This window comes from Megalobrama amblycephala, linkage group LG2, assembly GCF_018812025.1.
Source record: "Megalobrama amblycephala isolate DHTTF-2021 linkage group LG2, ASM1881202v1, whole genome shotgun sequence".
In the NCBI taxonomy this organism is placed as follows: Eukaryota; Metazoa; Chordata; class Actinopteri; order Cypriniformes; family Xenocyprididae; genus Megalobrama; species Megalobrama amblycephala.
In genome coordinates, this window is record NC_063045.1 from 45,632,873 (window position 1) to 45,656,510 (window position 23,638).

The 23,638-nt window shown below is 38.2% G+C and overlaps 1 protein-coding gene across 2 annotated transcripts in view; it reads left to right on the forward strand.

The window, feature by feature from the left end:
- mtus2a (microtubule associated tumor suppressor candidate 2a) overlaps positions 1–23,638 on the forward strand; it is an 80,231-nt gene that overhangs the window by 20,979 nt on the left and 35,614 nt on the right. For both annotated transcript variants that reach the window (XM_048178736.1, XM_048178743.1), the window contains exons 2-3: positions 15,665–17,722; positions 18,026–18,293. In XM_048178736.1, coding sequence (XP_048034693.1) covers positions 15,926–17,722; positions 18,026–18,293 — 2,065 coding nt within the window. In that variant the 5' untranslated portion in view covers positions 15,665–15,925. The remainder of the gene's footprint in view (positions 1–15,664; positions 17,723–18,025; positions 18,294–23,638) is intronic.

Here is a 23,638-nt window from a genome sequence, read left to right on the forward strand (position 1 = left end):
TGAATGATCTACGACTGCTTTTTTTGTTTTGTGATGGTTGTTCATGAGTCTCTTGTTTGTTCTGAGCAGTTAAACTGAGCTCTGTTCTTCAGAAAAATCCTCCAGGTCCTGCAGATTCTTCAGTTTTCAAGGATTTATTGCATATTTGAACCCTTCCCAACAATGATTATGATTGTGAGATCCATCTTTTCACACTGAGGACAATTGAGGGACTCAAATACAACTATTAAAAAAAGTTCAAACATTCACTGATCCTTTAGACGGAAACATGATGCATTAAGAGCCAGGGGGTGAAAACTTTTTGAATTTGAAGATCAAGGTAAATTGTACTTCATTTGTCTTCGGGGAAACATGAAAGTATCTTCTGTTGCTTCCGAAGGGCAGTACTAAATGTAAAAATGATATTTCAACAAAATAAGAAAAATTTTGACATCTTCATCTTGTTCAAAAGCTTTCACCCTTATTACATTGTGTTTCCCTCTGGAGCATCAGTGAATGTTTGAACCTTTTTTAATAGTTGTGTTTGAGTCCCTCAATTGTCATCAGTGTGAAAAGACGGATCTCAATATCATACAGTCACTGCTGGAAAGGGTTCAAATATGCAAAAAATCCTTGAAAACTGAAGAATCTGCAGAACCTGGAGATCATCCAGGTAACCACACACAGTATTAAGAACCAATGGTTCCCAAACTTTTGAACGGGTCGTTTTAATCAATTCAGACAATTTTTTTTGTCTTGTGGACTATATGTGAACATCTTTTATGTAAAATAACTCAGGACAGTACTAAATAAAAAATAACATGCATTTTGTATGATCTCTATTATTTTGTTGAAATTATTCAAATTTTGACAGATTCCACAAGTGGTTCCCATACTTTTTCATGCAACTGTATATATTAGTGCCATTAATAAGTTATGTAATTAATAATGTAGTCATAACACATTATGACTACTTTTATAAGGCATTATATGTACAAACAGTACATAGTGCTACCTAATGTTATAAGTTTTCATTTAATCTGGGCATGATCTGCTTGTCTGGGTAATAATAAGTCAAATTTCAGAACACTAAATGTTTTAGATTTGATGTTGCTGCAGTCAGTCTGTGAAACATAAAGGCACTTCAGTTTCTCAACACCTGTCCATGGACCACTTTTCCCACAATAATAACCCATCGTGTTACTGTAAGACTAGTGAATCGAGGTCGAGTCTGATGATTGCTGAATGAAGTGAGGCAAATTTTCAGCCATTCTGTAAAAAGTATCCAGAATGTTTGTGACTACAATCTCACTCACTTGTCACAATGTTTTGAGGCGCTGTCAAATCCTGTCCCAGTGGAGGAGTGAGAGGAACTAGACACAAACTAGAGCATGCTTGACTGTTGTAAAAAAGCATCTTGCATCCCGTTCAGTAGGAGTGTATCAACATTTTCTAGTTGCTGAGACATCAAGGACATGAATTTTCCATAAGCCAAGTCTCTCGGGTCCTTGGTGAGAAGTGTTTTTCAATATCAGAGTAAATGTGTGAATTGCTCATCAAGTCTTAGCTCATAGAGGTCACCTGAGTGAATACAGCTGGTCTGAAATGTTTACTTGCCTATCAAAATGCATGCATATTCCCAGAGCACATTTATACAGTCATACACACAATGCATCCCCATATTTTTTGAACTACAATAAATTCTAACATGCAAAGTATACCTTGTGTACCTGAACAATACAAATGTTAACATAAAAAGTGGTGTGATGTCATTAGTTAGAATCAATGTAATATCCAAATGTCCAAAAGTTATATCCTGCCATGACCATGTAAAGCCAGTAAACCCTACATGACATATTTTTGTATGGAAATAATGTAACAAATAGTCATCAGATGGATCATGTCTCATGTTTACTGTGGTATTACAGATCTGTACACCATGTCAGGGTCTCTTCAGGCTATGTGTACTGGGCAAAAAAGGTCAATTAATTAGACTGGTGGTTAATATATGAGATTTGGCCAGAGACAATCTCTACAACCAGGTCAGTGTGTCACAAGCTCTGTCGAGCTCTTGTACTGTTAGGAGATATAGCAGATCCATAATCTGGGATACTGTTTTGAAAATATGTACAGTCATACAATTATTATTTTAAATTTTCCCTAAATTCCCCTCAATCTTAGTAACATTTTTGTTGTGATAAACATCAAAATTTTGTTTTTCATTACCACTTTACACCTTCTTTGTTCATTGTTTGCTATTGTGCCTTTAAGAACTCCCTTTTGCATGTGTTTTTTTAATTTATGTATGTATTTATGTATATAGTCACCAAGGCTGCCTTTATTTGATCAAAAATACAGTAAAAACAGTAATATTGTGAAATATTACTTTAAATTAATAAAAATTAATTTAAAAGAACTGTTTTCTATTTTAAGACTTTTAAACCAAATCGTTCTTGCGGTACTTTGATGTCATATACCGATCGGTCTGTGCAGCGTCGCTTCAACTTGAACACACCTGTGTTGTGTCCGAAACTTTTTTGTACCGTGCTGTTTTTTGCGTTCTGTGTTGCAGGAAAGTATTCGATTTTGGACACAGCGCTGGTGTTTTATTTCTAAATGAATTTGTGTATTGCGCGAATTCATTGGGTGAACTATAGCCCATTCATAAAAAAAGCCATTTACATCATTCCTGAATGAATCAGCCGTTTGAATGAATCGAATGAATGAATGACTCAATAATTTACTCATTTAGACATTAATTTAGACATTTACAGCCACCTACTGGCAGTTTTAGTTTCTTATTTAGAGTTTCTTATTTATATCACTTTATTAAGAAATAATTTCATATTTTGGGGATAGTTTATCTACATTTACTCACCGTCAAACCCGTGTGGCTTTCTTTCTTCTGCGTAAAACAAAAGAAGATATTTTGAAGAATGTTGGTAACCAAACTTTTTTTATCTGTAAATATATATAAATGCCAATTCAGATGCAGCTTCTGAAAAAAAAAATCATGGCTCTTGTAGCCTAAAAGTCTATATGTAACAAAATTCTATGTTGAATCAAATGAAATATTTATTTCTAAAGTTACTTTTTGTAATGTCTATTTAATGCCTTTCTCATTTAACACAATAATGACTTTAAATTATCTTTATTTATTTATTTATTTTTTTTTTTAATTCTTCATGATATGGCTCTTATGAATAATCTCACTTTGGTCTTTGTGAACTAATACTAGATATTTTGTCCAGTTTGGCTCCCCTGATGTGCCCTGCACTGCCTGCTCTCTCAGTATAACTGCCATTTAGTTCAAAACTATATTCATTCAAGCCTCTTATGTGACGACATGCGCTGTTGTGCTGAAATATTTAATTCTTCTCTCCAACTTTTACATTATTCACTGTGAAGCAGCCATGGTGAATGTTCACACATTTTTTCATCTTTATTGTTCAGGCCACTTCTTTCACATCCTTGTTATTTTGTCTCCATAGCCTTTGATTTTTGCTCTGCACCTTGATTGACACACATATCCTCAATCCATGACAGGAAGAGAAGGGCTTTCAAGTACCATTAGTCTCGCTGAATTAAGCCTGTGTTCTGATCTGCTGCTCGCTTCCCTTCCTCAGGCCTGTCCCTGATCGCCCCCGCCGTGGCCAAGCGACAGCAGAAATATGGCGATGATTACCGCGAACCATCAATAATTCCCAAAGCAGTTGTGTTTTCGATTTAATTAAGCCCATCTACTTGAGCTCATTGTCTTGATTGAGTAAATTGAGGGTGCTTACTATTCATTTTCTGTTATTATTAGGAGTTAAACATTGAACGGGAGAGCTGGTGCCACGTCCTGCCACACTCCACCGTGCCCCAGTTACACACTTGATAAACCCTCTTTTCAAGATTGGCTGGCACGCTCACCCTGACTCAGGCATCTGTTCCTGCCTCGTCTGGCTGCTCTGAAGAGCCTTGTGGTGCTTTTTGGTGCAGATTTTTCTGCTTACAGAGCACATCGAGTCAAACACAGCAATGAGGATGCTTTTCCTCATGGTGCATTCATTTATTTTTTCTGAAAATAAATAAATACATTAGTGCAAGCTTGCTATAGAGGACTGAGTCTGCTAGTGTTAACAACATTAATTAAATTATAAATTAAATAAATATATAGAAATTAATTGAATAGAATATTCGATAAGACATAAGTTATTCATGAATAGAATATTCAATGAGAATATTTATGCTTATATCTGTATTTATATTTATTTATATTTAAGTATAAGTATTTATATTTATAGTTATTTATGAATTATTGTATTTATTTTTTCCATGTTTTTATGAATTTATTTCCACATTTATTTCCATCTCTATGCTTTTATTTTATCTATATTTATTTTGATATGTGCGTAATACTTTACATTTATTTACACATTTATTTATTTATATATGTATTTATTTGTGCGTGTTTTATTGATTTAGCTTTTATTTTTACATTTTCAGTTTTCATTTTAATTTTAGTTTACATTTTTTGTAATTTTGTTGTTTTTGTCTTTTTTATTATTTAGTTTTCCTAATTATATTACATGAACATTTCTAATTAAATTTAAGTTTTTATCTTATATTTATATTTTATTTTAGCTTATCAATTACAGTAAATTATACTAGTTTTAGTTAATATATTCTGTAGGAATAAGGGGGCATGTTTTCTACTTCAGGCATTGAGCTAAATGACCTAGATTTAAATTTACCATATTTGAGGAAATAGACTGCTAAATGAATGTGTTGACAGGACTAAAGTGGAAAACAGACTCTTTGGCTCATGCTGAAGTTGTGAAGTCTTCTGTGCTCTATCTTTAGGCCAAGGTTAATTAACTCCAAAGGGGGCTTGAGAAGCATCCGATGGCCAGGCCAAGCCTCGAGACCTGGCTGAAGCACATAGCAAACCTGTCTGTCTGTCTGAACCTTCCTTGCCCAGCTGTCACTTCAGTTAACCACAGCAGAGATACGTAAATACACGAAAACCATGTGAGTTAACATAGAGAGACCATGCCAGATTTGCTATACAACAGATTTTCCTGCTGTGATGTTAATTTTTTACTTAATTACTTGAACTGGAAAGTGTTAATTAGTGTTCTTCATTTATCAATAGGCCATGTTTACACTCGCTATTAGTATTGGATTGTTGTATACATCAGGTATAAATGTGTAATTAATGTTATTATTATGTAATATATCATTTTTCATTCATTAAAAAAGGTGATTTTTTTATTTTTATTATTATTATTTTGGGTGAACAATGTAGGGGTAGAAAAACAAAGGGCCCTATTTTAACAATCTAAGTGCATGGTCTAAAGCGCACGGCGCAAGGCATGTCCACTTTTGCTAGTTTAACAATGGGAAAAATGGTCGGCCCGCCCGGTGCATGGTCTAAAAGGTTTGTCCCTATTCTCTTAATGAGTAATGGGTGTGTTTTGGCCGTAATGTACAATAAACCAATCAGAGACGCATCTCCCATTCCCTTTAAAAGCCAGTTGCGCTTGCACCATGGTGGAATTTGCAAGCAGATAAACTGAACGCTTCTCTAGCGAGGAAACGGATCTGCTCGTGCACAAAGTAAAGCATAAGAGCAGACCAACTATGGGACAAGCCAGATTCCACCAAAGAATTTTTATCTTGCACACAATAATAATCTTTTACATTGTAATACTTTTAATATTTGGCATGTTTGTGTCCTGCTGCGCGTCCCTGTATGTGTAATAAGCACAGTGTACGTGCATTGTGCACCTGCCTATAGGCGCATATTACTAAAGTGCTCTTTAAATAACAAAAAAAAATATTGCGCCGCGCCATTGTCTTTAGACCAGGTTTCAGTTGGTCAATGGCGTAGTCTTTTTAAGTTGCCTCAAAATAGCAACGCGCCAACAATGCGCCTGAACATACCTCGTTTTCAAACCAGCACGCCCATGGGCGCACAAATGGGTGCAAATGCATTTGCTATTTAAACAATGTGGAGCAGGATGTGAAAATGATAACTGCATCGGGCTGAAACTAGCGCCGCATTGCGCTGGGTGTATAATAGGGCCCAAAGAATTTAAGTGTAAAATAATAAAATGTAAAATTTACATGCCTGCCAAATTATTTCTCACAATCTTCAGCAAAAGACACCATTGTTGGTGTCAGTGAACAGATATCAACACACATTCTTCCTCTTACCTTGTGTATCTCTCTGCAAGGTACAAAAATGTTAGAGATTAAAAGGAAGAGCTGTAGAAAGGTGCAGGATGTGAAAACCAGAGGGTAAATATGTCATTACGGTTGTGCTGGTGTGTTTTTACCCTCTACAAAGAACACTGATACTCACCACTCTTCAAAGGTTAAGCATAGACCCGGGCTGTCATTCACTGTTACTGTGTTCTTTCATCATGGCTGAATGGGGGGTGTACACCTCGCAATGGGGTGAATTCAGTTCCCCAAAATTAGACGATTCCCTTCTTTTAGATTTGAGAATCTCTGTTGCGTTACTTTTGAAAGAGCTTAGAACATATCTACATTTATAGAGCTACATGTAAAGACACATTTCACTTGTGTGCAATTGGACGTGTTTTTAACACCATGAAAGCATTGATTTAGTCATGCACAACCTTACAATTTAAGGACTGTGTCATGGTACGGTGATTATATCAGATGCTGCAGTAATGTGACAGTACTTTTATATATGTTACTGTATTCAGAGTATTTGAATGATACTCCAAGATACTTTAAAGAATACCATGTTATTTCCATCATGCTAGTGTACAATAGTACCATGTAAAAAATGATATTAATAGATATTGAACAAGGTTCACTTGGTTAAGAAGCTTATCTAGTCAGCTAACATATTGTATACAGTACTTAAGTTACATTATGCTGTACATTTGATGTGATTTATTTGTGCAGCTCGAAGTTACACTCTTCACATACCTATAGATCAAAAATGCTGTACTTACCAATTTCAACAACACTATCTGACCTGACCATACAGACTGTCAGCAGGTGGAAGTCACATTACTGATACTAATAACTGGAATGCACTTCCAGGAGCAACCAAGGATCTTGATCCAGGAACATGTCCTATTTGTGTTTCAGGAAACTCTCACACCTGTAGAAAAACAGCAGGTTAGCTCAGCATGAACTGCTTGAATGTTTTGTAAGAGCTAGTGAAAGCAGGTCTTGGGAGTTTGTTATCAGCTTGAAGGCAGAGTGTGTTTAAGTACAACATGGTCTCAGGACAGAGTTCTCCTTCCTGTCCCTCTTGATCAGGCCCTGCTTTAAGGTGATGATACATGGGGCAACGTTTTGAGCAATGTTGCCAAGTGATGTTTCTTGGGCACTTTCCCATTGAGAATGGGCAACAGATTTCCATCTGAAGTATCCAGATAGAAATGTGTTGCCCATTCTCAATGGGAAAAAGCCCAAGCAACATCGCTTGGCAACATTGCCCAGCAACATTGCTCAAAAAGTTGCCCCGTGTATTGTCATCTTTAGAGTCAGTGTGTCAGTGGAAGGCAATCTTAGGCTATCCATCCATCCATCAATCCATCCATCCAACCAACCATGTCCGTCTGTCTAATAATAAGCTGGCTATATAAAAGCTAATTGAGGGCTTTCAACTGTAATAAACAGAATATGTTTTTGCTTTTAAAAATGAGATGCAACGCAGTGGACTAAAAACAATCCTAGGGTATAGAGATGCCGTTTTGAAAGTGCAGTGGTCATGCATGCTGTGCAAGATGTTGAGAAAGTACATGTAGTTAATACTTGCTACTTACTTCCTAAAATTCCAGTATATGCAGTAGAAGAACTGAATACATCATTACAGCAAAGGCAGTTGATCACACTGTCATCATGCAAGCCATAACATATCTCACTGATAAAGCTTGATTGTGCGCCCTGGGGTTTCAGATTAGCGCCCCGTTGATACATTTTGTCAATACTGCTTGTATTTATATATGTTTATACAATTATGAGATTCACTCTATGCAATGTACCTTGATATCAGTCTTAATTTGCCTGTGGGTATGTGGGTGGGTGATTTTAGCACTTGATCAGCCTGCAGTGTTGTGGGTGGAACTATGTGACAGTCTGGTGCCGCAACATCAATATGCTTGTTCTCGGATTGTTGCCCATTTAACTGGCTGTGATATGGATTGTATGGGCTGTCTCTTCTCGATAGACCGCCTCTCTGATTTCCTGGCTGCACAAGCATTTTCATTTGTATCATACACTTGATGCTTGAAGTGATTTAGTGGTCACTTCTTCCTGTTATTCCAGCATAAATTACTCAAGTCTGTGGAAGCAAAAATCATAGTCAATGCTTGAAGCAGGTCTTGTATAAAAAAAGCAACCTCTCTCTTCCTAAAAATCTATGTTGTGATTGATTATAGCCCACCTAGCTCACAGACCACCCACCCACTCTACCTAGTCAGCACATGGAGCAACCCAACCCCCTTTTCCCTATTGGGAAAATGTCAAACTGACCTTGCTTTGTTCCTTTTTTCTGGTTTGGACCATATCTACATATGAAACAGCATTGGCTTTCTGTTTCCATGTCCAAATCATAATTATAGGCAAACAGCTGTTGTGTCAATGTTTTATAGAGATGCAAAAAAAAACTCACCTTTGACTAATGGTGTATTTTCATCATTTCTACCCCCAACTGACTGCAACATTTTTTTGTTGTTGTTGTTGTTTTGTCCCATGTGAGCACTGTTGTTAATTACAATCCGTTTCACACTCTCACTAATTGTCTTTTTTTGTTTTTTTTGTTGTGTAAACTTGCACAGTAAGAGACCAACAGCTCATCTTTTTTTTTTTTTTTTTTTTCAGCAGCACATCACTCTTCATTTATTCAAATTGGCTTCCTGATTTGGCCATACATAATTCTCTGCAGTAGAGATTTGAAAATTTAATTACTAGAGAAAAGGAGGAACTGCCATCTGCCATTGAAGGAGTGAGCCAAACATTTTACTGCTTTGTGTCAATAGACTTCCTATTTATTACAGTGGCTTGTCAATTTGTGGTTCTTTAAAGAGAAACAAATTAGGTGTAGGAAACATTACAATGCTTTATTTTTGGTTTCTACCCATAGAATATGCTTATAGTGGTATGATGGAGGCATTTATTCATCATTAATATAAAAGACTGCTTGTAGCCTAGTGAATACAACTGAAAAATTTGTTCCCTTCCATGGGAACATAGACGCTGCGTCGATATGCATTGGGATCACCTCTGCGTGATTACGTCTTGAAGCACTTGTGAAATCACTTGTGAAGAACCAATGACGTGACGGAACCTCAGAGGTGGGTGACGTCACAGACCAGGAAACTATAAAGCATCCTGAGAACAAAGAACACCAGCTTCTGTGTCTTCAGCAAGCGCTCTGTGTTATCGTGTGTCTTATTTGGTGTTGTCTGTCAATTACACATACAGAAACAATCTCTTTTGTTTGAGGACAAGAGTATCAGTGTTACACCATATATATATATATATATATATATATTAGAGCCCGACCGATATATCGGCCGGCCGATATTATCGGCCGATATGAGCTAATTGCATTTAAATCGGCATCGGCGTTTATAACGGCGATGAAACATGAGAAACAGAGTCTCATGCTTCACTCATGTTATGAGTGTTGCATAGTTTGCCCACCAGAGGGAGCTCTGCAACTCCCCAGTTGACAACAGCGCCAGAAATCCACTACAGAAAAAAGCTATCAGCCGAGCCACGGAGATGTACTCTTTTGACAGTGAGTCTGTCGTTCGTCATGTGAAATGATTGTAGATTTAGTTCATACACTGTATATAAAAACAGTGTGGTAGTTCTAGCTAACGGTCCTATCATTATCACTTCTAAATATTCTGTAACATCACTTACAGCCGCTAATGCATTGCTATATTAGATTAGCCACAAAGCTAATAACGTTACCATGTTTATCAGTGGAAGAGCGCGAACGTTAATAAGAGGTCAAACTATAACGTTAGTGTTTAACTTATTCTAAATATATCTGCGGTGTTTGTTGTATATATATTGAGAACATTCTACATTGTTTAAATTATATTTTGGTATTATTTATTTATTTTATATTTTATTATTTATTTATTTTATATGTAGCTATACATTTAACTTATTTTAATTTTATTTTCAATTCATTGACATGGTTTTGTGGAATATTGAATTTGTTTGGTATAGCTCTTTTACTTTAACTTTAGTATTATAATTTATTTACAGTACACACACAGACTGTTAAAACCAGCTTCAACTGGAAGTAAGTAAAACTGTTAAATGTTTAAAACCAGACTGTTTTTTGATCATTAAAAAATATATACTTTTGATGTGCAATTGTTTAGTCATTGAGACTGTAATCTAAGGCTTTTTTTTTAACATAATCCCTTCTGGAAAATGGTTTATACAGCCCACATACATAGAACAGGCAGATATTTTGCTATTGAATGTTGTGTAAGTGTAGTTTATAGGAAATGGGTCTAATATCCAGTTTATTTTCAAAATTAAAATATCGGCTTATAAATCGGCTCTTTTCGAGTTAATATCGGCATTGGCATCGGCCCCCAAAAATCCATATCGGTCGGGCTCTAATATATATATATGTGTGTATATATATATATATATATATATATATATATATGTATATAAAAGACACTATAATGGCAAGCAAATAGCAGTTCAGACCGCGTGCTTCTCCCTACCCTCGTTACTTCACGGGTGGGGATACACAAGCGCTCTGTGTTGTTTGTATGGGAGCGGAGCATGCCCAGGCAGCCCTCGAGGGGGTGGCTTGCGAGCATTGTGATAAGTTTAATATAAAACCTCTCCGCTCCCGCTGTGCGCTCTTTGAGGAGGGCGCTGCGGCTCGCGTTCCTTGTGGTCGGGTCCCACTTCTGCCGAGGCAGAGCGGCGGCTCAGTTCATGGGGTTCACAGATGAATCTGACAGAGGGGTTAGAGACGGGCACCACCTTTTTTCTGCCCTTACCTGCCAGGTCCATTGCCTTTTCCCAGGTGGAAGCACGCTCTGCGGTTTCTTCCCCCCGGGTTGAGGCACTGGTACTTCAAATGTCCAGCTCTGAGGAGGTGGATATTGTGATATCGATCTGAGGACTCGCCACCTCACACGCATATCATGTCAGCATTCAAAATCACACGTCTATTATTCTAACATCAAAAACAAACCAGTTGTGTTTGAAAGCCGTGATTATTTTTGTGTATATTTGAAACATTCAGACCGTGAAATACTTGTCTGATTGTTTATTTGCTCCATTTAATTTTAAGAAATTAAATCAAATATCTTTCTGATTTTGAAAACTTACAAATATTGAAGATATAGTGAACAGCAGTTTGAATCGTGTTCCTCCCTGTGCTACACTACAAAGCGAGTGGGAATACACACGATTTATGTGTTGTTTGCTGGGAGTGGAGCATGCACATCAGCTCACATGGGGCTGACATTGTTCATTCATAAAAATGTCCCGAAGTGTAAAGAGAAGCATGCACTAGCGGGAGTTTTTAGCTCCACTCCTGTTGGCTTTATTCTCGAGAGAATAAAAGTCTAATCCAAGGCTCGGATCTTGCGTTTGCCATGGCAGCGCGTAGATTAAGTCTGCAATAAAGAATATATGGCTCGGATCTCGCGTTTGCCGAGGCAGTGCGTAGATTAAGTGCGTAGATTAAGCGTGTAGATTGGTCCACACGGACAACATGTCAGTGGTTTCCTATATCAACCACCAAGGGGGACTGAGGTCTCGCCAGTTGTGCAATTTGGCCCATCGGAGGGGAAGCTCCTCTCCCTGAGAGCAGCTTACATCCCGGGGCATCAAAATGTGGGGGCAGACATCCTGTAGAGGCAGGGGCCGAGGCCCGGGGAATGGAGACTCCACCCTGAGGTGGTGGAGCTCATATGGAAAAACTTTGGTTGAGCAGAAGTCGACCTATTTGCTTCGAAAGAAACATCTCACTGCCCATTGTGGTTTTCTCTGACTCATCCAGCCCCTGTGGGTTTGGATGCCATGATACAGACTTGGCCAAGGCTACCTCTGTAAGTATTTCCCCCGATTACTCTGCTACCAGGAGTTCTGGAGAGGGTTCGCCGGGACAGGGTCGGTCTCATATTGATAGCCCTGTTCTGGCCGACCCGAGTTTGGTTCACAGACCTGGTGTCTCTTCTCGACGGCTCTCCTATGGAGATTCCCTTCAGACAGGACCTTCTGTCCCCCGCCCGGAGTTGTGGAGACCATTCTCCACTCCAGAGCTCCCTCCACAAGAAAGCTGTATGCATATAAATGGAAGTTGTTTTCTACCTGGTGTGGACAACGTCAGTTGAACCCTGTCCATTCTTCTGTCAGTCTAGTATTGCAGTTTCTCCAAGAAAAATTCTCGGATGGTCTATCTCCTTCTACCTTGAAGGTCTATATAGCCGCTATTTCCACCTATCATGCTCCTTTGGGGGACTCTTCTGTGGGAAGAGACCCCCTGGTCATACGCTTTCTTCGTGGTACTCAGAGGCTGAGGCCAAGAACTCCAGCCTGGGTGCTCCCTCATGTTTGGAATTTGCACCTGGTATGGTCAAGGCTTTTCTTCATTCTAGACCTCGTTATGTACTTAAGGTCCTCACCAACGTCCCAGGGCCAATTGTACTGCAGGTCTTTTGGCCTGGTCCAGATCAGGAAAGACTTAATCTGCTTTGCCCGGTCAGGGCGCTAGACACTTATGTCCACAGAGCTGCCCTGTGGCATAAATCTGAACAACTCTTCGTCTGTTACGGGTCTCCTAAGAAAGGAGGCCCTGCGTCTAAGCAGAGAATGAGCAAGTGGGTGGTCGAGGCTATCTCACTTGCTTATGAGTCCTCCAGACAGCCTTCTCCTTTGGCTCATTCTACCAGGGGTATGGCTGCCTCAAAGGCTTTGATCTCGTCGGTCCCCCTCCATGAGATATGTGATGCGGCTGGGTGGTCCTCTCAGCATACACTTATCAGGTTTTATAACCTCGACTTGGGCTCCACTCCGGGGTCTGCTGTGCTCTCGTCTTAAGATAACAGACAGGCACTAGGTAATATGGCGTAGTTGGGATAGGGTTCCCAATGAGTATCGACGCAGTGTCAATGTTCCCATGAAAGGGAATGTCTCGAGTTACGTCTGTAATCCTGGTTCCCTGAATAGGGAACGAGACGCTGCATCGCCTTGCCATACTCCCTGCATGCCTGTGAGCGTCTTGCTTCAGCCAATCAGAAGCTGGCTTTCTTTGTTCTCTGTATGCTTTATAGTTTCCTGGTCCGTGATGTCACCCGCCTCTGACGTTCCGTCATTCCATTGGTTTAACACTCTGAGGTCTGAAAACGCGCGTTTTGCAGGTTTTTTTTCACATTGCAGCAAAACAGACTTAAAATACTCCGTCATTTTTTGTCATAGAGACATAAATAATATATCAATTGAAACTATAGAATATCTTCTTTTATTTGTATACACTCAGAGTAAAAACACAATGTTGTGCTTTTTGTAAAATAAAGAAAACTAACATGATGCGTGATTTCTCCTCTCCCTCTGAACGAAGTCCAATCTGATAGTTCTCAGAAAATGAAATGTAACTTAGTGAATACTAATCACAGAAAAGTTTAACTTATGTCTACAAAAACGTTAAGATGTCAGGTTTTAAATCATTTAAGTCAAATCGAAAACAAACCTTCTGTGTTTATGTAATCTGTATGAAAAGAGAGCCATGTCAGAAGTCTGTGATTCAGCTCATTATCCGCTAATGCGGCCACGCCCACGGAGCCAGCGCTATTCAGACGCAAATTCAGAGGCAATACATGCATTCATCGTCTCAATCGTGTATTTATTGTCTTGAAAAGTGTTTATCTGGATGTAAAAGTCATGGTTAGGGAGCTCTAGAAGACATGCAGTTAGTTCCTGTTTTCTTCTACAGATGAATTTTAGATGAGTTTTTGTTTCTTTAGCGCCCTCCGGCTGCAGTATGAATTGGAAACTCCATTCATGGAATAGCCTCTTCTTCTTTTAGATGAATTTGTGGACTAAAAATGCACAGAGAGTGCCCTCCGACTTCAAGGATGAATTGAAAACACCAGCGCTCATAGTAATGACAATGAATATTAAATAAATATAACTTCTCTGTATAGAAAATTGACATAAGCATATGAGAATCCAATATTTCTCCAAATGTGCATGCTTTTAAACTAAAAGCCTATATTCAGACTCTTTGCATCACAGAAATACATTATATTTTAAAGTATAATATAAAACCATTACTTTATATTGTAATAATATTTTTCTGTATGTTTCATATATCATGATGAGCTTGAGACATCACAGAAGGTTTTTTTCACAGCCTACCTGACTGAAATGCCTCATTAATATGCAAGTCATTTCAGCTCATTACTATCCAATTCTTTTGTCTTCTCAGGTGAGAATGGCCCATTATTCAGTGGTGATTCATGCCTCCACGCATACTGTGTTTCTTGGCAAAAAGTGTCTTACAAAAACTAAATCAATATATTGTTTTATATGAAGGAGTAGGCAGCATAATTTTTACATAATTTTGAAGCAAAAACTCTAGTCTACAACCTCCAATATCCAAAAGTCTTGTGAACACAGATTTAATATACTTATTTTGGCCTTATTTCAGTGACTTAAGTTTTTTGTTTTTCAGTAACCACGCATAAACATTATTCCTTCAAAAACACAAACATGTACATACATGTTCCTCACATATTATTGTAGCCTAGTTTGTGCTGAATACAGTGTAATGACACTTTTGTCATTTATATGTTTATGAACAACTGAAAAAAGCACAAATGTCAGAGCATGTCAAAACTTCTCCAGGCCCCAAATCAGCCTCAGACTCCAGAGGGTTAATTTCACAAGTGCTTCAAGACGTAATCACGCAGAGGTGATCCCAATGCGTATCGACGCAGCGTCTCGCTCCCTATTCAGGGAACCAGGGTTACAGATGTAACCTGAGACGTTTTTCTGTTGTCATTTTGAACTGGGCACTGAGATTGCAATTTTAATAGAGAATGCCATGAAATATGTGAATAAATTAGAGGAAAAATCCATCCAAATAGTCCATTACCATTAATTCTGACTTATTAAAAATAAAACCACACATGCAATAATATTTTTTGTTGTCACAAGCATTTGTATCTAGTTTCATTTACATGGTTGAGTCAAATACTGTATGTTTTATGCATTGCTTTGTGAATAAAAGGTGTAAATGTAGAAATGCACATCTTTTACTTTACTCTGTTTACAGAAGTGGTGTGTGCCTTAAAGCTGTTTTATATTCATTGAAAACTGCAATGAAACAACAAACAGCCATACAACAGCATTATAAATCTTGTTTCTTTCCTTCAATAAAATAAGAATTATGTTTTGCTTTAGATTTGGTAGTCAGGAAAAACAACCTTCGAAAAAAAGGAAGAATGAAGTGTTGCTTTAGAATTGAGTCAGTAAAACTAACCAAAATTTAGAGTGTGCAATTTTACCCCAAAGGCTGATAATTTAAATCGTCATCTGAATAAAGGAAAATCTAGTAAATGTTGTAAAGAAATTAACCAACCCATCTGGCATGGTTTGTGCTGATGCACGCTCTGCACTGTTTACACAATTTCATGTCTTATTTTCTGTGCAGGTTTGGCACCAGATGAATGAACAAGGCATTTCAAGGTCCTGAAAGCTGATATGATTTCATCAAGTGCATTGCCCTGTTGAGAAGTAAACAAATACAATCTTGGAGTAGAAATGGAAAAAATGTGAGATGAGGTTGTGGTTCTGCACTCCATCCAAACTGCAAAATTTGAAGGACTAGGTGAAGACAAGTGAGGGAACAAGACCTTTGATGGATCCAGGATTACTGTGGAGCTTTTGAGAGAGAAGCTCAGACTGATACAACATGAATGTGCAAGAAAAGATACAAGCCGGTGAAGACAACCAACAAGGAGAAATACAAAATGACGACAAGCAGCCTTTGCTAGAAACTGAGGAAGACGCCAATGCCAATCAAATAACCAAAGAGAAAATTAATTCAGATAACCGAGAGCATGGCAGCCCACTACCCCCTCTTGTATCACATTCTAAAGCCCAGGAGAGGATCATTATCTGGGGAACGCATGCTCAGAGTGAAGACCCTGAGCTGGAAGAGTTTGAACTGCTTGAGTGTCAAGAGCTAGAAACATTTATTGTGGAAGAAGAAGAGGTAGACATGTTGAGTGAGAGAAGCAGAAAGGGAGAAAAGAACGTCTGTGACAGGACGTTGACATCCACAGCTGTCTGCGCTACTGTTGGATCCCCTTGGAAAGACCACAATGAGAACCACAGTGTGGATGGAGATGCAAATGAGAACTCACAGCCCCTTGATCTCAGGACCTCTAGCTCTCGCTCTGGGGCAAACCGGACCCTGAGAGTAGCGCGAAGTGGTTCTGAAAGCAACGTTTTTTCATCTTCTCTTTCTGCAGTGACCAGTCTCAGTGGAAGTTTAGCCAGTGCCCTGGACAGTGCAGGCCGCACACAGCCTCTCTCTTCCCAGTCCACCAAGTCTACCTCAGACAAAGGCAGGAACCAGCAACCAGCTACTACCGAGTCCTACATCCTCTCAGAGAGAAACAGGGAGCTTTCCAGGGATTTGGACCAAAACCATAACTCTACTACACTGCCTCAGGAATCACAATATGACCGAAGTAAGCTAATCACTCAAAGTGGGGTGTATCCTTCAAATGGAGCAGTAAAAGTGCAAAAATTCCAAAAGGAAGCAGACCAGAATGGCAGAAAAAGGATGTCAACCGAGGTGCAGAAAGGTATGTTGAGGGTGCTACCTTCTTGTAGGCAACTAGTCCGCCCTCTTTCTACTGAAAAACGACTTACCTCAGGATATCCCAGCATGGACACCCAGACAGACCAGCAACAATCCCAATCCGCTGAGACAAGTCACAGCCATCAACAAGTGCTGCCAACTACAGAAGTCAACAGTAAGAACACAGGATCAGAAATGCTTCCCAACCAGACCTTTACACGAGAAGCCCAACTCTTGAAGAGGCAGAGCTCAGCAGATCGTCCTGCAAGTCCCTCCAGCCTAGAAAGGAAGTCTCATTTCAGTCGGCGGGCATACAGCAGTCCGACTAGACCTTCGACACCTCCATCCCCCAAGACCACAAGGTCTCCTCAAAGACAGCCACCATCCTCACCCATCAAGACTTTACCTTCTCGAGCTCCTCAGTTGGGTTATGCTGGGTACAGCTCGGGCTTAAGAGCCCCAGTCAAAACAACTATCAACACAAGCATCCATAAACCTCCTCCTACAATGGAGGCTTCAATGGAGACCTCCCCTCCAAGCAAGTGTCTGCCAAAACCGAAAAGTGTCCGACCCAAAATCATCACGTACATTCGGAAGACCCCGCAGGTGAAACCCCAGTCTCTTGAGGGAACTTATGAGGTGTCATCCTTACCTACAAGACTCTCAACATACAGCAGCACACAGGCCAAACCAGCGGTAGGAGAACAAAGAGAAGCCACTGTGCTGAGTGCCTCAAATTTACTCTACGATAAGTATCGACAAGAGATGCAGAAGGTTCGGTTCTTCTCTCCTGGACTCATGGTGTCTGGGATTAAGTCACCCAGCAACACCGTGCCCCAAAAAATGGCTGGCCGAGCGGACAGCTTCTATGGTTCTCTTAACAAGCCTCTATCTACAGCTGTAAGGAATGCACTAGACAATTAACAATATGCTGTTCTTTAAATGAATACTTTTATATCCATTTCTTGGAAAATCTAATTACATGTCAAATGTATTACATGATTAGTTTGGTGAAACCGAGAGTGCTTTGTTAATGAAATAGCATGCTTTAGAGTATTTAACAGACTATTACCTGAATGTTTTTTGGAGGGAATGTCAATATTTTAGTAAACTTTTCAAAATGTAACACTTGTTATCTTCAGTAGATGAGTCTGAAGAGTTTACTGCCTGCAGCTGCAATGTTTGGTAATGTTTTTTGTTTAGGTGGGCAGATCTCCAGTCACCCTTGGATCTCCTGTGGCTGGAGCTGAGGACCCTTCCGGACCCCCTATGGGAGCACAGGATACAGGGAGTCTTTTTCGTCCACCACGGGGCCTAAGACCCCAGCTTGGTGTGGGTGCTGTAAACAGGACTCCCTCTGCAGCTGCGAAGAACAGGATGGTCCAAACAAGCCACCCAAAGTCACCATTGACCCTTAGTCAACCAATGCAGGCAGTAAACCCGACCACTCAAAACCCTCAGGAACCACAAGGTAAGATCAATGGTTCACTTTGCATGGCAAAATGAGTCAAGACTTGGCTTTTATACAATTTACATTAGTAAAATTGAATGCTTCACATGCCACACTGGTGCAAGTTCAGTAGAAACCTGTGCCAAAGCAGTCTTAGAAACTGTTTTCAACTGAAAGAAATACCAAGGCTTCATCCTAAGGGCGTAAGTGACTCTGGAGTATTTTGAGATGAATAGATTTAAATAGAAAGAGGGAAGAGAACACCATAAGTCTTCTCGTCCCTGTCAGCTATGCATTTGTAATTGTTACAGATAAACTCATCCCAGCCTCTAGTCAGTGTAAAATACACTTTACCTCCTGGCATTCGGTTAAATATAAATAAAATTCACATTCATCTTGTGCCATGAGGGAGTTCTGTCTGAGTTAAAAAATTCCCCACCGTTTCTAAAGCACACTTCATTTCCGACAACTTTGCCTGCCAAGGTTAAGATATGAATTATTTCATCTTAAATCCACTACCAGCACTGCCATCATCCTACGTGTTTTTTCTAGAGGGCATCTGTCTATCTGAATACCGTTATCTCACTGCAAACCCTTGACAGTCTCCATTAATGCATGCGGTTGCCGATTTTTTGCTGTTTGGCCCTGTTTGTGATGCTTTGAAGTGCAAAGCAGTAAACAATTAAGTCCTGCCAATATCTGTAACTATGTCTGGTCACAATTTGTAATTGTAGTTGAAACACTATATGATTTTTATGGTGTGAGGATGCCACAATACAAGACAGGCTTGTGGTACATAGTTTTACTCTGGTAGTTTGACCCCTGAAATGATATAAAAGAAATCAAGAGGAAGAAGTTCTCCTCATGAGAGATTACTATTATTATAGAGAAACTACTTGTCTAATAGTTTGTATTACACTCTTCTGATATGACTTTCAAAATTACTTGTCTGATTGCTCTGAAGTTGGTAATTATTTCCCACTGTAGTTATCTCATGTAGCATAATTTATTCACACTCTAAAATAATGAAAACATTTGATTCTGGTCACTAGGCTCCTTTAAAAACTCTGTCTAGGATTAAAATCTTCTTGGAAATTGTCTAATGCACTGAAGTACCATAGCAAATAATCTCTGATTGATTGCTTATTAGGTTTTGTTACGTCCTTAGATTCCAATCACTAAAATCAGAGCTTAATGTCTATGGAGACCAGCAGAGTACCTTCTTTTTGCATCGTGCAATGTATTTTTTGTGTTTTTATTAACATGACGTACAATTTATTAGCATTTAATTCTTCATTAATATACTTAAGGGTTTATCACTGAACCAGTGATGGCTTGTTAAAAGAGCTCTAGTAATGTATTCATGCATTTTAACATTCAGTAAGAAATCAAGGAGTTCTTGAGCTTCAGTCCATAATTATTCATTTGCTTACACACACACACACACACACACATATATACTTGTATATGTGGTTTACGGGGACTCTCCATAGACGTAATAGTTTTTATACTGTACAATCTGTATATTCTATCCCCCTACACTACCCCTACCCCTAAACCTACCCATCACAGAAAACTGTCTGCATTTTTTTAATAATAATAATAATAATAAAAAAAAATGTTGTATGTTTTTTAAGCCATTTGGTTTACGAGGACACACCATGTTTACGTTGTAATACCCATGTCATTATACACATGTCCTCATAAACCATGTATACAAGAACACACACACATACACACACACTCCTTTTCCTTTTTATTTATTCGTAACACTTTGAGAAAATGACTCCCCTCCAGTGTTAAAAGGACAGTTCATCAAAAAATGAAAATTCTATCAGTTTCTTTTTAGCAGAATTTCCAAGCTTCTCTCTTCTATACAGTAAAAATGAATGGGAACAGCTGTGGTCACCATTTACTTTCTTTGTATGGGAAAAAAATAAATAAATTGAAATTGCAAAATCAAAGCTATGATGGATGACTACTGTGTATGATCTGGGCAAGTCCGGAAATATGGGGAAGTAGGAACAGGAAGAAATAAAGACGATTGATGGTGCAAAAAAAATCAGAGAGAGAGAGAGAGAACAGGAGCACATTTATCTTTAATGATCACGACCCTCACATGAAGCAGAAGCTGCCTGCAATTTCATTAAAGACCTTGATGGCCCGAGGTTGGGGTGGGGGGTGTTGGGGGAAGCGATGAAGCCAGGGCAACTTTGATTAGAGATGAATGGATGAGAAGGTGCTTTGTTGTGTGTATTTGCTTAAGTGTGTATGTGTGTGTGTTTTCATTTGTGAAGAATGCGTCTCTGAAGCATACTGCTGACACTGCAGTCTAATAAACGTCTGAGAATACGACAGACAAAATGAGAAATGGTAGATTGTCATTTAGTATGCGCTACGCTTTGCTCCAATCACAGCGTCTTGGGAACAGGGAACTCGAGGTGCTTTATCTCCCAGAGCAGGAGGGGATCATTCTCTCCACCTGCCCCAAATTATGACCTCAGGTGGGGGGAGTCTGGTAGTTCAAAGCAAGCCTTGAAGTGGGTCCCTAAATTCACCCCGCAGTAGCTCTTTGCATGTGCATATTTTTGCGCGACTTCCCTCTTCTTCCTGTGCTTCCCAAAATCATATTTTTTTTATTTGACAACAGGACAGTCCACATGGTGCCCGCAGTAAGAGGCATCTGATGTGAAGGCCAGTGCAAAGAGCTCAGAGTGAAAGAAATGATCCTTATTAATTGCATGTAAACAGCTTTTTTCATCTTTATTGGCGTAAAAATAAGCACATAGGGTAAAGAAAACACAATACTCTACCGCTATTAAGCGCTGATATTGTAATAATTTGTGCAGAACTGCTTTTAGAGGAACCTTTTTAACAACTGGCCTCCTGGACTAATTAAAAAAAGAAAGGGCTTCTGCTGGAGACTATAAACTCCTGTTAAGCACCAGACGCTTTCCAATTAGAACCACACATTCTCACCAAGTTGAGCAAACAGACAGAATAGCCAACCTCAAATACATACAGGTAAGGTGAAAACAGTAATATTTTTTAATATAATTTATTGTATTAAATTTTAAATTATATTTTAATAATACATTTTAAAATGTAAGTTATTCCTTTGATGGCAACGCTGAATTTTCAGTTCTTCAGTCCTTAGTGCTTTATATATATAATGTACAAATGTATACATTAGCAATAAATGTAATTTTAATGGTCTGTATTTTTTTTTTTTAAAGAATTTTCCAGTTTCCAGTACCTGTTGTTTTACAGATATTTGCTGTAATTTAAATTTCCACTATTAATTTACATAGAATTGCTTGTATTTTGGTATTAGCTACATCAAATTTCTGTTTTTTAAGAGGAAATTTTCTGTATTTTTACAGAATAATGTGTGATTTTACATAAAATGTTGATTAATATTTTATAGATTTTTTTTCTGTAAAAATAGAAAAAAGGAAATGAACAACAAATCAAGATGACATTTTAATCTCCTTATGTAGCCGACTATAAATATTAATAGCTGATAAACTAGCTGGTTTGTATTGGCCGCCTCCAGTTTTCCCTTTGTTTTGCCTCCAGCTAACCCTGCGATGTAATTGTGATGTCAGCACTAAAAAGGTCTATATACGGTGTATGACTGTAATAGATCACATTTAATGTAATTTTACAGTAAAGTACAGTAAAGTACTGTTAAATTTACTGTTTTTGGAAGTGAAAGAAAACAAGTCATTGTTTAATTTACAATGAAAACCGCACATTTACGTTCCCAGAATTCCCTGCGTGATACTTCACATTTGATGTATTTTCATTTAAATAACTGTTTCTTCTTAGTTTTTTCTAATCAGTTATGTACATTAGGGTTTTGTTACGTGTAATGTTGTTAAATTAATGTTTATTGCATTTTTAATGTCGTGTGTTACCAAGATGGTGTTTAGTGTTTGTGTGAATGACACTGTGTGCACCTTCTATATATTAGTATAGTCAACTTGTGGAAAAGCTGCTTGTGATGAACTTTGATTCATCATGTGACTTTCTCATCACCATCATATTGGTGGTTTGTCAGTGTATATTACAAAGGCACAAAACAGATGTTTGTACTTTATTGGGTTTGTAAATTAACATTATATCAGTTAATGAAATATTACTGATTTTTTACAGTTTATCTATGTTTTTTTCTGATTTTAAACAGACATTTTCTGACGCCCCTGCTGCCAGAAAATTATCAGGGTTTTTTTGTTGTTTGATTGTTTTTTGTTTTGTTTTTTTACAGTGTATATATACATTTTAGTGTGGCTTAAGTGTTCACATACAATCAAACCAAAAATTATTCAGACATTTTTGATGTATTTTTACTAGTGGGTGCAGGACACTATAGTTCATTTATGTAAGTGAGGATAGCAAAATAAAGTAAACTGTGACACATTCTACCCAAAAATTCTTCTAACAGTGGACTACCAGTAAAATTGATAAAAATTTGGAACCAAAAATTATTCAGACACTTTGACCTGACCATGTTTTGCTTAAGTGTTATCTGACATAATTAAGATTTCTGACACAGTTCTTGTCATATTTTATTACCATTTTTCAAACTAAAGTGAATAAACTGTAATAATGAATGAAATGTTCAAGGTGTCTGAATAAATTTTGGTTTGACAGTAAATAAGGGATGGAACAATTTAAATGTGTTGGGTGATGGCTAGGTTTAAATAAAATAAATCTTTTTTATGCTTAAAAATTGCAAGTACATCCCGAAACCATTCACACACACTTTTATTGTGCATAATTAATACATTAATTAAATTAATTCTCTGTTTAGTTTTATATTAAAGTTTTTTTAGCTAATATAGGGTCTTCATCTAAGATTATATGTTTTGGCAAACGTTTTGTATTAAATTAAACCCCCTCAGTGGATGAGAAATGTGACTCATCGCTCTTCTCCATGTGAATATTACAGTGGTATATATGTTGATGAATGTCATGTCATGCTGTGGTCAGAGAAGTCAGACAGCCGCCAACCTCTTTATGATTCTTTCAGGAGCTTTTAAAGCTTTTAAAAAATTTTACCTCTCACCAGAGAGAGGCCATAAAACACCACAGTCTCCCTCTCTATCTGTGAATATCTTTAAGGCCAGTCTGCCTAGAAATAATTCATTTCAGGACACAACACTCACTTTCTTGTGTTTCTTGTGTTTTCTGAATGTCTTTTCCTGCAACTGTTTCTCAGTTGCGACAGTCATGTGATCATGTACCAACAGAAAACATCTCTATGCCTCATTTTGTCACAGCATTATAAAAAGAATATGTCATGCAAAGTTGACCTCCATGGTGACATGTACTAGACTGAAAAAAGCAGTATGTTGTTTTTA